This window comes from Mytilus trossulus, chromosome 7, assembly GCF_036588685.1.
Source record: "Mytilus trossulus isolate FHL-02 chromosome 7, PNRI_Mtr1.1.1.hap1, whole genome shotgun sequence".
Classification (NCBI taxonomy): Eukaryota; Metazoa; Mollusca; class Bivalvia; order Mytilida; family Mytilidae; genus Mytilus; species Mytilus trossulus.
In genome coordinates this window covers 14,707,821-14,726,723 of record NC_086379.1, presented here as the reverse complement: position 1 = coordinate 14,726,723, position 18,903 = coordinate 14,707,821, and the positions used below count along the sequence as shown (strand labels likewise).

General features: G+C 33.4%; 1 protein-coding gene across 1 annotated transcript; it reads left to right on the top strand.

The window, feature by feature from the left end:
* The first annotated feature begins 1,293 nt into the window (after positions 1-1,293).
* Positions 1,294-18,627, top strand: LOC134726188 (17-beta-hydroxysteroid dehydrogenase type 6-like). The gene is made up of 7 exons (XM_063590587.1): positions 1,294-1,401; positions 6,371-6,438; positions 6,702-6,763; positions 10,234-10,446; positions 11,640-11,822; positions 15,322-15,454; positions 16,026-18,627. The coding sequence occupies exons 1-7, from the start codon at positions 1,294-1,296 to the stop codon at positions 16,360-16,362; spliced, it is 1,104 nt and encodes a 367-aa protein (XP_063446657.1). The 3' UTR covers positions 16,363-18,627.
* The last annotated feature ends 276 nt before the right edge of the window (positions 18,628-18,903 follow it).

The following is an 18,903-nucleotide window of genomic DNA, read 5'->3' as shown; positions in this document are numbered from 1 at the left end:
CGTACTTTTACCTATAATGGTTTACTTTTTAAATTGTTATTTGGATGGAGAGTTGTCTCATTGGCACTCACACCACATCTTCCTATATCTATATAAACAGTTGCACGACTTGTTACAGTCTGTAGAGCCGATTACCAGTTTACCAGGGAAATACAAGGCATCGATTTACAAGCATGTGATATTGCCTCGGCTGCTTTTTGTGTACTAATATAATGACAAATGATAACTGTAAAGGGAATGGAAAGAATACCAAACAGTTATTTACGTAGATGGCTTGGAGTACCACGTAGTTTTAGCAGTGTGGGTCTATACAGTTTAGGAAAGCAAGTTACATCTACCACTCAAGTCAATCACGAAGGAATTCAATGTGACAAAGGTTAGACAACATCTGATGATAAAAGACAGCAGGGATGAGAAAATACGGTCAGAAAAGTAGAAATAAGTTAAAGAACTGGAAGGAAGAGGTCGACAAAGAAAACAATACAAGATGCTGATTCACGATTAAAACACAGTGAAATAGTTGGCAGAGTTGCAGTTGGAAAACGGGGGTGGATGTAGCACCTACAGCAAAATGGAGAACAGCAACAGTGGAAGAAAAAGCACCTGGTACAGAAAGAGGTACGATCAATGGAAGAAGAAAGTAGAATGGTAAAGGCAGGGAGTATGACGAAGCAAGGAAGCTGGTTGAACTGGGAAGGAGCAAGGCAGTTGAAGTTAGGATGGAATGAGATCTGGAAGATGGAGCCACATGTGTTGCAATTCAAGCTGATGTCAGTATATGATGTATTGCCAAGCCCAACAAATCAAGCAACATGGGGATTGCTAGATGACTCAAAGTGTGTTCTTTGCAGTAAGCCAGTAAATTTGGAGCACATAATATCTTCATACTCGAGTGCTCTGAAAGACGATAGGAACACATGGCGACAAGACAAGGTATTAGGGACAACAGCAGACACCCTAGAGAGAAACATCAGGAAGACAAGAAAGAACAAGGAAGGTATTACCTTTGTCCGTTTTGTTAAGGGAGGAGAGAAAGGACAGCAAAACAATGTGGAAGGAAGTGGTTTGCTGGGAACAGCAACCTATTACCAAATGTTGGTGGATCTGAAGCAAGAGTTACAATTCCCGCCACAGATTGCAGCAACAATCTAGAGACCTGAAATCGTCATTTGGTCAGCCCAACAAAACAGGCAATCCTACTGGAACTAACCGTACCATGGGAAGAAAGAATAGAAGATGACAACGAAAGAAAGAGATTGAATTATCAAGACCTACTTGCAGAATGTAGAGACAATGGATGGAGGGTTTGATTATTTCCAGTGGAAGTGCGAAGCAGAGGGTGTGTTGGACAGTCTATGTGGAGGGCATAAAGAGCACTTGGTATTGTTGGAGGGGAAAGAAGTAAGCTGATTGGTAATGTGTGCAAAGCGACATAGACATCATCAATGTGGTTGTGGAGGAAAAGGTCTGAGCAGTAAAGTGTAAAGGCAGGGATGGACAGCCATGTGGTTTCGGGCTGGGACTTGATATAACCCCAGTCGGCGCACCTCTTGATGTTGTAGTGGACAGCGCCGAAACAGCCGAGGAAGACGGAACCACGCATCTTTCCAACAGGGTGTATTAAGGTAAAAATTGGCAATGCAAGCTCTGGAATATCATATCAGCTAGGAGATATAAGGAGATATACCCTATTTGCAGGCGCAGCTGTAATGTTGCCACTCAATAAAATTTCAAAGTTCACAATTGAGAAGCTGAAATTTTTTTCTGTAAGTTTTGTTGTCAACCAACCCTCATTGTCTGAGAGAAGGCAATTATTCGGGTCTTTGCCCTGTTCTGTCATCTGTGGTCAAATCAAATTAAATTATCTTCTTTTGATGTAAGTCCGAATATTGGATTGTTACCACGACAAACATGCCAATATTAACAAACGTAAGAACAAGTATATCATATATTTAGATATTTTAAGTGATACATTGAAATTGAAAAAAAACCGTACAATAGTCTAATGAGATTGTTATAAAACATAACAAAACAAATAGATATGTAATAACAACAAAGTTGTATTACGTAATTCTAGTTTTTCTTGTCAGTAAAGTTAATATATCTTATTACATATATAAATCATTTACCCATAGTACGTATTTAAATTGTTTACCCTTTTTAATATATATATATAGAGAGAGAGAAATCATTTACCCCCTAAACACAATTTTTATTTGTCATATTCGTTATATAAATGTAAAGTTTTCCTCATCAGGCATTTTGTTTGATATGGGGCAGTCTTAACTGTATTGTATCATTTGTTTTAAGTCCAATGTGAAATATGCGTTCAACATAGTCAACAAACTTTAAATCATTTAGTAAGAAGACACCATTTATATATAGCGGAACGTGAAGTTAAAATTGTCAACCTTGGCTTCGCCGCGGTTGACAATGTTTTCTCGGGGTACCAATCTGCTCTATCACCCTCTCAGCTATGTGTTATTTATATAATGCTATACAGCTAGCTTCTTTTCATTCTACATCAGAAGCTCTTGTATGAAGTCGGCCTTATATGCATAAAAGAACACGGCGGCAAGAAAAGGAGCACCAATACTACGTTAGGTGGTGTCTCCGTTATAATCTATGTCTGAAAGGCAACTTCAAATGCATTCTGTATTTGTTACGACAACTTTTTGAGCGGTCAACATGTCTATCCGTATCATTAAACATTGTATCCTCTCATTTACCAATAACTGTCAAAATTCACACCTTTCAATTCATTGTCTAGTTTTGTATTCACTTTCGGTCCTTCTTGATTCTTCAAGGTTTATATAAGGTACTACACTTTCAAATATTAAAGCTGCAAGCATCAATGAAGTAACATTTTAAATCATTGTAAATATAACGGAATTTGATGGGACTGTCATCAAAGTGAGGGGTTTAGCGCTTTAAAACCAGGTTTAATCCACCATTTTCTACATTTGAAAATGCCTGTTACAAGTCAGGAATATGACAGTTCTTGTCCATTCGTTTTTTATGTGTTTTGTCATTTGATTTTGACATGTTATAATGGACTTTCCGATTGGATTCTCAGTATTTTTGTGCTTTTACTTTTTATTGTCAAAATGTGCATTTTAAGTAGAAATTTGGTACCGTTAATGTTATTATGCAGATCATATATTTTGAATGAACTTCTAATTGTTTCTGTCTTGAAATGCATTCAACCAGGCGTAAAGCAAACATAAACAATTTATCCTGTGTTTTGCACAGGTTAGAGAAACAGCAATATTTGTACTTGGACATCTGCATGTGATATAGTATAGTTGGTACAATTTATTATGCTATTTTAAGAATCGATCCCCGGACGAGAAAAATCAGTAAGCGAACAACATAATATAATTTGTAGATGTAGATGTGCTAAATATGACAAAAATAGGATGTATGTTGCGGTGCACAAAAACTATCAATTGATCACATGGCTCGTTTTTTGTCTTCTGTTTAAACACAATCAATCTCAATCAATCAATCAATCAATCAATCAATCAATTCAATGTTCTCTTCTATAATCTCTTCTATAATCTCTTGCTTGTATTGTTCCAATTATTTGAATTAACATCTGATTGAAAAATACTTTTAATCGACAGAACTTTGGTTTGAAATATTCGCATCATATAAAATCTAGATAAATCCAGTCATGAACCAAATGCAAGCTTTTGTAAGCTGTTTACATACGAATTGTTGCAACTTCAAAGTATTTAGTGAAGTTGTAAATTGTAAACACAATGCAAGTCTGGAACTAAGCATAAAAGGCGTAGATGTTCACGTAAACAAAACAGCAACTATATAATCTATAGACCCTTTGGTTGGTCAAGTGTTCTTCAATGCCAAATATTTCATGCTTGGTCAGGACGAGAAAAGGTTTAAAATAAATGCAATAATTAAGTCCTATATTAGAGGCCGGTCGGATGGACATAGCATAGACGGATCCTGGGGGCCTGGGACACCCCCCCCCCCTTATGGGAAAAAATATGTGATTATATAGGGAATCATTGAAGCATGACGGGAGCGGGCCCTCATTAAGAAAAGTTCTGGGTCTGCCGCTGTGAATGAGAAATTGTGGACTACCACTAGAAAATGAGAGTATATTGGACAGGTAAAGAAAACCAGACAATTTGAGAAAAAAAAAAGTAAAATTGTTCCTGCCTCGTATATGTTAGTCCAGGGGAGTGGCCAATGTTTTTTGTAGATGAAAAATGACCAATTATACAAAAAATTAATAGTTAGTAAACAAAGCACGTGTGCACTACGCCAACGTAGAAAAATATTCAAGCGAAATTATTCCTGTTCCTCACTTTTTAGTCCACGTGTGTAGCCAACATTTTTCTATGTGACAAAAATACCAATTATATGCGTTTAAATGCAATTTATAGTAAGCAAATAGTGCATGTTTACATAACTTCTACATCGCTTACAAATATAATGTCTGAACGTGATTACTAATATCCAACTTTCTCTCATTTCTACGTTCCTAAGTGAAATACAGGTATATAACCAAGTTCGTGTTTGTTTTGATACAAAACAAGATATATCAAAACAGATGCATTTACAAATAGAAAAACTTATCAAGTTAGTAAACCCATAGGATTCACGGCATGGTGTGTTTTTCTTATCTCTTACGTTGTAACATAGTAGAATCTTTATATAAAAGTATTTAACGACATAAAGTACTGTAAGTTTATTGACCTGTGAAAAATCACCCTTCAAGGTAGAACGTCATAGTGTAAACATATAATTGGAGTGAAGTTTAAACCCAGGTAAAGATTAATTTATAAAATGGTGACGGAAAGGAGTCTTTAATAACAATATGTACACAAAGCTTGGATATGCGTTATTAGCAGTCTCTTTTCTGTTATGGAAATTGGATATAGGTATTCTGTGGTCTGGTTTGTGCTTTATTGGTGCTTGCATTTTATTGCTACCTGAAAAGGGAAGATATGTTTCACCCGCTAACAAGATAGTTATTATTACAGGTGAGTTGTCGATCTTATAGTTAAAAAAATGCATCAATGATAGGAATTTTATCATTACAAATGGAAATGAAATCTTTCACAATTGTATTAACACCTTATTGAAGACGATTTTGAATGAAGTCATTCATACCAACTATCATTACCTATACCAACTTTCAGAATGTTGCAGTTCAGAAACCAAACTTTTTGCTGCGCACATCTCAAGATCTACGTACATTGCCAATTTACTTAAAGCAGAAACGATACAGAGACGTTTATTGTCGTAATATTGACTTTCAGATATTATACGAAAAGTGACCGAATACTAGTCTTTTTCCATCCAATTGGCTTTTAATTTGATCTAATAGCTTTCAGAACAAGAACGGAAATTTTGTTGCTTCTAGAATCGAGTTCGATTTTCACACCAGCAATACGCGTGTCAATTTCATTAAACTGCAAAAAAAGTTAATATGTTAAATTAGTTTTTACAGGACAAATTTAATTTGTCTAGACCCCTATAGACATATTATCAAGATGGAAGAGTAACCTATTAATTAACTTGGAAACCAAATTATTTGCCATGTAAACATTGTCAAATATCTCACCCTTCATCCTTTATATTGCTAGACTATTCTAAACATGATGCGTATAAAACCATAACATGATAAAGATAAAACATTAATGGAAACATGGGAAAATATAGGTTATTTTATAACAGTTTCTTATACTAGTTTTGATTTGCCATTATAAATTCCTTGCATGCACAAATAAGTAAGTTGCAGAAGAATATGGTTCAGAAAAAAACAGGATGCGTTGCTCGATAAAATAAGTCAACCTCTGCATCGCGTCGATCAGTTAGTCAGGAGCCCAGGCTATAATTAATCTTGATTTCTGTATATGTAACAAAGTCGGTTAGTTTACACTTTATCATAATTATAGTCAAAATGTATACAGAGAGTTGTAATGAACATAAAATTATGGTTTATCATACAAAAATAAACATTATTCAAAACTACCTTTAAAAAAAATGGAAGTATATCGTTGCATCATTCTTCACACACAGAATCATATTAATAGGTCGAGCTCATGACATTAAGCTCAACATACTGACAATGAGCTCTGTCTTTATTTTGCTATACAGTTCGATAGTTGCTTAAAATACCTTTAATACATTTATACATATGATGTATATTAATTTAACCGATTTAAACAACGCCAAAATATGTGACAATCACTTCCAAAAATATATTTAAATACTATTTTCAATTCAACTCTTTAATGTTTAGTTCAAAATTTTCAAATAAAATATTGAATTTGAAAACTCCTTTAGTATTTTTTTTATCTGATCATAAATTATCATATGTTTTTACGTAATTTAGGCCAATCGAACTTCAAAGTTTTATATGCTGTTGGCTAATTTCCCGCTCCAGTATCTTATGCATTCTGGGTAATATTTTCAGAAACGGAAGCTAACAACGTCGTACACTGGAAATTCAATCAATGAAGACTTTACTTTTGTTTGTGGGGTACGAACAATAAAATTACCCATGGTCCGTTGAAGATTCTCAAACGATCAAATCTAACTCAAATGTAAATAACATTTTTAGGGCGTATTTTTAAACGCAGTGTAATTCATTACAGAAAAGAATTTAACACTTTTATATGACTTTGTGTTGTATCCAAGTTATTTTATTTTTAAACTGTTATTAGCCAGACGGTTTTAAACGCTGGAAGGAATAAACACAATTGTTCGGGTCAGCAGACATTTGGAGGTAAATTAGATTATGAAAACCAATTTCATTTGAGGGATCAAGGCACATTTTGGAGAGTTACATGCACGCATAGCTGCAATTAAATTTATACTAGCCGCGCTGTTTTATTAACCGTGCGGTAAAATCTAGTTGTCAATCAGCCGTTCAATTTTATAATGTATTTTAATTAGGTATAACATTTCCACGAAATTAGTTTAATCATCTTTCGCTGTACAATTAAAATATAATAACTTCCCGCTGATTTCTTGTGGCAGACGTCAGAAATAAATGACACTGAAAGACCATTGACAAGTAAACCCCGTTAAAATTTGAAATATTTGTTTGGCGATTACATCTGACGATACACAGCTTCTGTTTATTAAATCGACAAGGATGTTTTCCGCTATGTTTTTAGATCTTTTGTGGTATAACCAATAATGTGGTTTACTACTTTGTTACTAAAGTATTATGTAAGTTCATTCAATAATTGCGTGAGGTAAACTTATAGCACGTAAGACCAATTAACTGCTTGATGCCCAAATGACTGTGAGAAAATGTTAATGATAGGATCGGTTACAGAGGGTAATCAAAGTATAACTAACTGAACCTTATGGATACAAGGATTAACTGATAATTTCTAGCTAAGCGTCATGACCAAGATGTAAATACTTGGTTGTTATTCTCTATGTATGCTATAGACTTCTTACAAAACATCGCCGCGATATAGCCTTTTTGTGCTAATGCGGCATAAAGTAACCAACAATCAATCAATCTTACAAAACATCTTAGGAATCCATATGTACAGACAATTTTCAAAACACTTTTTTAACAGCATACCTTCTTTTCTTATGACAGGCATTGCCTCAGTGTTCTCGTGCTGGTGTGTTCGCCTCGAGTGAAAGAGGTCGTGGATTCGAACGCAGTGCGTCTAATCAAAGACTTTAAACTTTGTATTTGCTACTTTTTTGTTAAGAACACGGCATATAAAAGTAGTAATTGCAAAAAATATTCGGCTCAGCAAGGTTGATATGCATTTTACATTAACATGTTCTCGTCCTGAATATGCCTATTAATTTGCCACTGGACGTTACAACAGCGATCCATCATCATCATCTAATGGCAGCCGTAATTGTCAGTCGACCATAGCTTTACAGATCGTATACATACTTGATTCATTGTTTGCTTTTCTCTCGTCTGAATTGTGTATGTAGTACATTTATTTGCATAGCAATCGGATACAATCAATCATAACTGTTTATGAAGCTCGTTAATTGTCAATGAGTAGAATTTTTGTTTAACAATTAATGCCCTTCAATTGCATAATTGAATTTTAGAACTGGTTTTTTTCGAACAGAACCGATGAGTCTTATGAGGCATTTTACGTACTAGTGATAAATTTGTACTGGATTGCACACACATGAATTTTTTCGTCATGCCATGGACTGAACGGCCCTATTCAGACCGGACGTCAGTGGTAGCATATTGAATGCACCATAAACGACCATGAACAAAAATTACAAAGTAAGATTATTTCTGTAAAAAAAACCCGGTATAAACAGTAAAACTTCATCGACCTAGTTGAGTAGAAATTGTCCAAACGGAAATAAAAGATTCGTTTTCATTCAAATATTTAATAAGTATATCCACTTAACATTCTATATTCAGAAGATGACACGTTTCACCTTAAAAACTTGAACTAATTGACTGAAATTTAACCGACTTCCTGAAATTTGAACTAGACGACGATCATTTCAAATAACTATTTAAAAGTGCTATCATTTATCAGTCAAATTTACAGGTTTTGGCAAAAAAAAAGTCATATTATAGATATAATCTAATGAGAAAGTAATCTTCCATACTGTGAACAGAGATCTAATATCAGATAAACAATTATTAAAAGTAGTTACGATTTATTTTCTAAAATGTTGATCAAAACACGTTGATAGAAAGTACAGCTACCTCTCAAAACTGTCCATATATATATTAAAATTATATCCCTGAAGACAACAGTAAAACGATTGTTCATTTCTGCTATGGAAATTGAATACATGTAGGTTCCTAGTCTATCCATTGACGATCACGTGACTTCAGATAGACGACATAACGTGCCTTTATTCTCCTCATCTGGTCGTGTATTCTTTTTTCACTAGCAAAAAGAGATGCGTTTAACCATTGGTGGCCTTGTGCTGTTTTCTGCTCTTTCGTCTGGTTGATGTCTCTAAAACTTTTCTCATTTCCGATTTTATGTACTACAAAGTACTTTCATTTTATCATTTATCAGTTAACTGTTGAAATTTAACGATCAGTGTCAAATATTTCATTCAAATACTTTCAAGGAAAATTAAATAATAACATAATAGAGATTTAGCATTGTGTGTTGTTCCGGGTAAAACGGATAAAGAAATGGGTAACAAATAGATAAAAGGATTTTACACCAATGTGAATGCTACTGTCACTAAATACTGAAAAATGAAAGACTTTACTTGTCACGTATTTAGAATTCCATGGTGAGGAACTGACTGTTTTCTTTGCGACTCGGGACAGGGGTCAAAGAAGGTTAGACATTTATTTTCATGTTTCAGACGTGTTTGTTTAAAAAAACCCACATTGACATAGATTGTGTCATATCTTCTATCCGAGATCCATGAGAGCATTTATATATTCAATGTAAATAGAAGTAATAAGTTCTTATTTTGATGTTGGTTTCAGATTATGCAGTTATCAAATTCTTAAAACAGAAACAAACCAGATGTATTAATGCTTTTACCAACTATCTAGAAATGCAATTTTCACTGTTTACATTTTTCTCATCACAACTCATGTCATATCACTTTTTACTAGATTTTTGCCTTTGCTAAGTTTACATGTAAAAGTTTGTGATTATGCCACTTTATGGGTAAGAGTATTGGTGGTTTAATGGAGATTGTTTGGCTCTGTACCTTCAGTCATGGTATACTTTGACTGAATATATAGCACGAATTGCATGTTAAAGTATTGCTTCTTAAATATCATCGTGTTTCCATCAGTAACAAAATTCGACAAATACCAATGTGTCAACAGTTTATTGTCATACTATAAAAATTGAGAATGGAAATGGGGTATATGTCAACAAATATCATATCACTTTTACTAGATTTTCGCCTTTGCTAAGTTTACATGTGAAAGTTTGTGATTATGCCACTTTATGGGTAAGAGTATTGGTGGTTTTATGGAGATTGTTTGGCCCTGTACCTTAAGTCATGGTACTTTGACTGAATATATAGCTCGACTTGCATGATAAAGTATTGCTTCTTAAATATCATCGTGTTTCCATCAATAACAAAATTCGACACATAACAATGTGTCAACAGTTTATTGTTATACTATAAAATTGAGAATGGAAATGGGGTATATGTCAAAGAGACAACAACCCGACCAAAGAACAAACAACATTAAAGGCCACCACTTGGTCTTTAATATAAATAAACTGATTAATGTTATAACGTTTTCAGGTTGTGATAGTGGATTTGGAAATAAACTTGCCAGACGTCTAGATGCCAAAGGTTTCATTGTATTTGCTGGATGTCTGGCCCCAGACAGAGAAGGGGCCCGTGAGCTGAAAGAGTCATGCTCTGACAGATTAAACATCGTACATCTAGATGTGACAGATGATTGGAAAGTTAGAGGAATGATAGCAGCCGTTAAACAGAAGATGAACGGCAATGGTAAAACATGAAAGGATAACACAAATTACCAACAATATTTGACAGTTCTTCAGACCACACAAACCACCATCATCCGATTCCTACACCCCTCCAAAAATAACATAAACAAAATCCCAACACACTCATGGTCAAGAAGTCTGACTTGATACAGGCAAAATGTTGAAGGGGAAACATTTTCGTCGCACACAATACCAAACCTGCACAAGAAAGCTACCAATTCGATGACTACTAACTTGAACACAGAAATGAGGCAATCCGCTTTAAGATCATGTTTTGAGTGGGCCAAGTTAACACACAAAATTGAACAGATTAATTTAAAAATGTTATTTTCCAGTCTTTACCAAAAATGACACTAGTGACAGGTTCAGATAACTCTAGAAGTAACAGCGTATTTCTACTGCTTTCATTTACTAACAGTAGACGAATATAAAGGAAATATAAGTATACCGTTGCTCATACATGTATATAGTCTTAACTGAAACAAATCTTGGTTACAAACCAAAACTGAGTGTAACACACCAACTACACGCGGAAACCAAAGGAACAACAGTAACGCTGAACTGCTTTAAATATAAACGCCAACATACATAGAAACGTTCTATTTGATAACAAGTGTCTGTTATTTCAATCAATTTTGCAGCGATAAGAAAAAAGATATGTATTTTTAACATACAATGATTGTTAAAAATAATACGACACCAATAAATGTAGTTACAATTTCCCCCCAAAAAATTATAGCTTCTCACTGTTAATATGAATCAGAATCGATTATTTGAATGCCGATAGTTATCATAATCGCGTATAGTCATGTCGATATAAACCTTAATCGATAGAATCTTTATCGACAATATGCTTGTCGATGTGAATTTAAATCGATAATATACATGTTAATAGAAATCACAATCGATGGTTAGAGTGTCAATAGTGATCACGATCGATAACAAGAATGTAAAAACTAATCACAATTAATAACAAGTATCTTGGTAGAAATCACAATCGATAATAAGCAATCGGATAGGTATCATTATTGATGATAAGAATGTCGATAGAAAAAAATCGTGAAAAAGAATTTCAATATATTTCTGTTGTTCTTTACTCGAAAACAATAAAGTTGACATTATTTATGCTAACACACGTTTTATTTAAAGACCCATTCATTTAAGTATTAATGCAGCTCTCTTGTATTTTTGCAGTTTTATGGGCAGTAGTAAATAACGCTGGCATTGCAGTTTTTCAAGAAATAGAATGGTGTGCTGTAGAACAGTTTCAACAACTACTTGATGTAAACGTGTTAGGCGTGGTTAGAGTAACTAAAGCAACTTTACCTTTACTGAGACAGGGAGGGGGACGAGTAATTAACGTTGCCAGTTTAGCAGGTAAGATATTATGCATACAAGAAAATTATCAAATTGTGAGCAAGGACACATGTGTTTTTTGCGATAAATTAATATCAGTCAAGAAATTAAGTATTAATGTTTTAGCTGTGGGAAATATAATTTATTTTCAAAGAATTTTTTTTGCATGCATATGACATTCTAACCGTTTAGGTTTCGAAAATGTGTCCCCTGATATCATCAAGAAAAACGATTTTAAGATGAAAAAAAAAGTTTTTAAAATTTCATTTAATACCATTCGATTGATACCATATCCAGTGTTCTCCTGTTCAACACTATTGGATTGACACCTAATCATGTGCTGTGATAAAGTTTTGTCTGTCCTGTATATCTGCTTCTCTGACATCTATTTAAAAAAAACTCATTTGATACTCTACACATATAAACTAAGATTTTACATTTTTTTAAACAAAAATTTACCTTAATTTCATGTTTTTGGCCTCATTTGAAAGTGAAATAAACGCTTACTCCCCTCGATTCCATTGAATGAAACGACCGATACCCGCGAACCCTTATTGTGTTTGAAAATTGTGAAATTTCCACCGTTTTTAAAAGCCGAAAGTATAGCAAAGTTTGCCCCATAATAATCGACATTTTTGCAATTAATTATTTAGCCAAAACATAATAAGATTAAACTGCCGAATCGTTTCAAGAATTGGTATATCGTCTTTTCAACACTGAATTCACTGGTCAATTATTAAAAAAATAAAACGATATTATTTTGGGCGACTGTACTTACCTTGGCCGATTTAGTTAGACGTGACCTTGAATACGTTACTAGGCCTGAGGGAGGGTCAACTGAGTGCGATAAATGAGCTTGTCTTCCTTTCATAATTCATTTATACCACAGATAAATATCAAGAACACATTCATAATTTGTACTTATTTGATGTTAAAGAAGATTGAATGGTTCCCACTGCATATATTTAAAGTACACTCTAATTCGTGACATATCAAGGATTTATAGAAATATTTATTGTACTTTATATGTTATAAATTGAAAATTGTCATAAGATAAATATATTTCGCTTAAAACATTAAACCAGCTGTCAAATTTTACAGTATTTAATAAATGATTATAAACATATTTGGTCTAAAGGTTTGTTTTGTTTTCCTTTTAACGTGTTTTTAGTTTTAACCCTTAGTCACTGACATGCACAGTAAACTTAATACTGTGGATTCATTTATTGGTTTGAGTACCAATTTTCGTGGATTAAGGAACACCTGCATGTTCGTGGATGTTTAATTTCGTGGCATACAAGCCATTAGAAAATTTGTTATTCGTTGAACATTTAATTTCGTGGTTCACCTGTATCCACAAAATCAACGAAAGTTGGTATCCAACGAATTATAATGAATCCACAGTACACTATTTGTGCATATTTAAGATCGTTTTTCTTGATTTTTTTTTAAAGTGTTTTTTTAAGTGTTAATCCATGAACATCCCAGTCACCGAGATGCACAGTAAATCAAATGCACTTATGTGTGCATGTTTTTCTTCAAATGTAGAAGTTATAAGAATCAAACTAATTAAGGAAAAACAAAATGCAAATAGTCTGCTTATGAAGGGGTCATTGCTTTGTAGACATTTTTCAAAACGAAAAAAAATCTTGGTTTAGTTTTTGAGATTTATGATTGTAAGACAAATTTAAGAAAGTTATTCACGATTTGAGGTGTTTTTTTCTTTCTATAATTGTAAATCCATTTTGAAATATTTCATAAAATAATATTTCAGAAATGTTTTTTTTACAAAATCCTTATTGTTTTCGATTTTCGGCTAAAGTTTCGCATGCCGCAATATATATACAATAATATGTAGACAATCTGTGACATGACCCAAATCACTGTAACTTGACCTTAACCAGTACACTAAGTATCGCTTCAAAATCGATAGGCATACAAAACATAGCAGGATATTAGTTCTACTGATAGTAAAATCACAAACGTATTGTGACATGATTGTTCATATCATGACCACGCATTTTTTTTGAATGTGAAAGATATATAGTGCAGTAGCACCCGAATTAAAAGAAATAACAAGGCATGACACGACCCAATTAACAGCGAAAAAAACCAACAAAATATCAGCTGTAATTGCAAACAAATGGATTTAGAACCGCATGCGTTGATTTGTTTCTTGGATATTAATAATATCAACAAACTAATGTAAACATACCTTATATGTAGGAAAACTATTTAAAATATAACATGGCCTTTTCTAAAAAAAAAAACACCAAAAACTTAGATCGTGCTTAAAAATAGATTTTATTTAAATACATGGCCCTAAAGACAATATCATTAGTAGTTAATGCTATATGTAGCAAGGTTTAAGATTTGGACTATTTAAAAGGTTTGTGACACCTCCCATATGTTTTATTGCTACAGGGATTTCGCTTAATTGTTTTTTTTTCTCTCCAAAAGTTAACTAGTCTACATACACTCAAAATAAAAAGGTCGTAAGAGGTGAAAGACTAAGTCGCGCGATACTTTTATTGCACTGTTTTAATAAATTTTACATGAGACAAACACAATCCCCACGTAAGAGAATGTCATTACCTTAATAAATTTTGTATGAAATAGACAGTGATTTCGAAAGCTGTTATATAATATTTGAAGAGAATTCGTAATTTAGTGGATTATCTATTCAGTTAAATACTCGTTGATATAGAAACCATTGAGAGGACCCTATTTTTAAATTTTCAACCAAGTCATGATTTAAAATACATACATATGACCTACATTCAAATTATCTGCGATTTTCAAAGACTTTATGATAAACATTTACCAAAGTTGGACGTCCGTTTGGTTGATAAGGATGTACAAGTACGCAGCCATGTCCGGTCAAAATGGGGACGCCGATCTGAAACCGCGTGCGAACTCGGAGAGTTCAACGCACTTAATTCGTTTAGAACCCGCGAATAACCTAAAAATATTCTGTTCTTACCCAATAAACCCATATTTTCTAGTGGTATAGCAAAATTGCTCAGATCTTCATCCCGGACGACCTATATTACAGGACCCATCTATTGTATTTATTGTTGATTTACCTTCATCATGAACATGCTTGAAATAATTGTCACTGGAAGTTAAGCAACCAACATTCAATCATTGAAAAACAAGTATAAAATAGACTCAAACCAAACCCCGACTACGGTTTCACCTCTTTAGGAATTCAACTGCGAAACAAAGTGTAATATAACGATGCAATTCCTTTCCAAAAATGTCAGAAATTATAAAATAGAAGATGTGGTATGATTGTTTATTAAACAACTCTTCCCAAGAAGCCAAATGACATTGAAATTAACAACTATAGGTCACCTTACGGCATAAACAATGAGCAAAGCTTATACTGCATAGGTATGGTACAATGTTTAAAAGGATTTGGATTATCCAAAAACTTCGTCCACCAAGACAAATACATATACTCTTTAAACACTTCTTCCATCAAGAAAAGAAAAAAAACACTAACTTTATATTGCAGGCCGATTCACTGTTCCGGCGTTTGCTGCATATTCAATGTCTAAGAAGGCTTGTATCGCATTCTCTGATGGACTGAGGCAAGAAATGGCAAAGTTTGGAGTGCGTGTCATTACTGTAGAACCCGGATTATACAAGTGAGTCATTGGTTTTATATTTAACATCGTAAAGATAGAATTTTTAATCGGCATGTTTTACTTCACATCATCTGTTTTAATTTATATTGAATTTGACCACAATTTGTCAGTTTGTCATACGGTATGCTGCATGGTCCGTGTTCGTTGTTAAATACTATATTACACCTTCTTTTCAGAAACGTTAATTTTTATGAGTTTATTTGTGTTGGTCACTGTCTCGGTCAGTGTAGTGTACATTGCGTCTCGTCTTGTTCATTAAGTGAAGTTGGACAAATATAATAATTTGAACCCACAACTAATTGAACCAATACATTTCAGTGCAATCCCCTTAAAATTAATACGTCAAAACAATAAAGAAGAATGGAATCATTGTTTATGACCAAACTGGAACAACAAACAAACAAACAAGAGGATATCAGCAAAGAAAACAAACAAACAAAACAAGAGGATATCAGCAAAAAAAAAAAAAAAAACAACAAACAAACAAACAAACAAACAAAAATTAAACGTGACATTGTTATTTGTATCTGTACATAAAAATAATGTGTCATGTGAAATATCATCATTGTAGAACTCCAATAGCATCCGAGGAATATCTCATCACTCAAAATAGGAAATCCTGGGCAGAAACTCCATCCGAGATAAAAGATGTCTATGGGGAAGCATATTTTGAATCGTTTTTAGATACAATATCGAAACAGATGAAGCGTGCTAGGAGTAACGTTGAGGAGGTGATCGATCAGATGGTAGAAGCCGTGACTAGAGAGGATCCGAAGTGTAGATACGTTCCTCACTGGCTTACATACATTCGAGCGACGATACTGATGTATTTACCACAGAGTGTCACTGATGCTTTCTTTAGAAAGACATACAAAGTTATTGGACCAGTTCACGGAAAGAAACAATGATTTGAAACATTTGTTCGCTAGTGTATATTCAGTATTGGTAAAGTTAACGTATGTAGTTGAGATACGGAATAGAAATGCTTAAAGTGGCATCTTCTACGGATTCGGAATTTGTCATGCTTTCTCACGCTGTGGTGAATTCTTTAAGATGACTGATTATGTTGGTAGTGTATAGTCGTAACCTTTATTTAGGTTACAGTACACATGTGATGGTTCAGTAAAAATGACTCTGAATTGCCAATGATGTTTCACTTTTGTTGTTATTTTGTAAATTTTTATCAAATTTATCTTTTGTCATTTCATAGTATATTTACCAAGGTCTTTACTGTGGTTTTAGACTTGAAAACGTTAAGCCATCTTTTAAAATGTTTTGTTCTTGTTTAGGGACAAGACTATTGAAAGTGATTATCTTTGTCCTTTCATGATCTTTTATTATGTCTGTTAAACATTTGGCTTGTATGTTTTTCTGATAAGTGTCCATCTATGACCAATTTATTTATAGTTTACTTGTCTGGTCTCAGGGAGATTTTAGACTTGTCACATGATATTGGCGATTGACCATTGTGGACGAGATCGTATGTTGATGTATGTTTTTGACTACATTTATTTTTTATTTTTCTTAATGTGTCCTGTTTTTTTCACTTTTATAAACATTTGTGAATGTCCATTACACAACGGTTTGCATAATTCAGTGTTCACTGACAAGTTTAAAAAAAGAAACTATGTTCAAACTTTATAGTTGGCTGTTCGGGGTGAGCCAATGATCCGTGTTGAAGGCCTTACTTTGACCTATTATAATGGTCTTCTTAAAAAAAAAAATGTGACTTGAATGGAAAGATTCCTCATTGACCATCATACCACATCTTCTTTCGGAACCCTTCCCCTGGATCCGCCACTGGATCCACCCTCCTTATCGCCATGGATTTTTTTGACATACGGAGCAACACATGGCAAGTTCAGGCATATAGGCGAACACAGTTGTCTTTATTTTTATTTTCTTAATTATATAGATTTTCGTATATTTATAAATATTATTTAAATTCTAAACTTTAGATTTTTATTTTAAATCCATGTAAAATATTTTCATCTTTAACCCGGTGTACGCAGTCTTGTTTTGACTGTTAATATATATGAATTAAAAATAAAAATTTAAAAAGTGTGTAAAGTTTCATATCATGACAATTAAAGTTAAGGTGAAATATTTTTTTTTAGATATATAAGCCTTTGTTATTAATTGTCAATATTAAAAACCAATTTCACTTTAATTGTTCAAAGATTTAAAAAGACCCCTGTCTTGGCTTTTCATAGCTTTAAGATAAGTATTTTAACAAAGGAAAATTTCAATCCAGTAAGGATTACAATAATATATCGTTTATGAATTCTTGTTGTTTTATTCATATTTTATGAAATTTTAATAATATTTTTCATTTTTTTTTAAATATTCGCATGTATATGGGTGTTTTGGTTAATATTCGAGGTTTTTACAAAAATATACGATTAGCAAAGAGACACATCTTAACCCCGCCGCAATTTTGCGCCTGTCCCAAGTCAGGAGCCTCTGGCCTTTGTTAGTCTTGTACGATTTTTAATTTTAGGTTCTTGTGTAAAATTCGGAGTTTAGTATAACGTCCATTATCTTTGTACTGTATACATATGTTTTAGGGGCCAGCTGAAGGACACCTACGGGTGCGGAAATTCTTGCTTCATTGAAGACCCATTGGTGACCTTCGACTGTTGTCTGCTCTATGGTCGTGTTGTTGTCGCTTTGACACATTCACCATTTCCTTTCTCAATTGTATCTATCACCTTTATTCTTCTTTTGCTATTTCAACAATTTTAACCACTGTCTGTCTCTTAATATTCGTTACCCTGCTTCAACCCGTTTTACAGTTTTTCCAATTATTTCCATCTCCAACTTATAGTTAAGTGTGACCGCCTCATCACACTTTTAATTTCTTTAACTTTTTGTGAAAGGTGTTTTACATGTTTATCTTTTGTTATATAATATTATTCAAATTTGTATGGAATATTTATATTCTGTGCCGTTCTATACAATGGCTTCAATATTTAATTACATATAATTGTATTTTGTTATAAAATTCAATCTTATCTTACGTTTAATTATAGTATTTATTATGTAAGATACACTATACCATAGGGCACTGGATACCAGATAATGCATTTTGTTTCTTATTTGTAAACATTCATTTAAATGAATACAATAAAAACGTGTATATAACTTTGTTTCGAAGTTATATAACAACCTTATTTCTTTTTGTGTTATAATTATGCATTTTCAGGTCTGTTAACTTTACTGCCCAGGTCCTAGTTTTCAATGACGTTAGTTGTTTACACGTACCGTTGTCGTGTGTGAGAGGTTTTTATGCCCACTTAGGGGCATTGTGTTTTCGGTCTGTGCGTTCGTTCGTTTTTTCGTCCGTTCGTCCGTCTGTCTAGCTTCAGGTTAAAGTTTTGGTTAACATTTTTGGTCAAGGTAGTTTTCTTGGTTTGATATATTTGTTTTTGAACATTGAATAAAGCGTT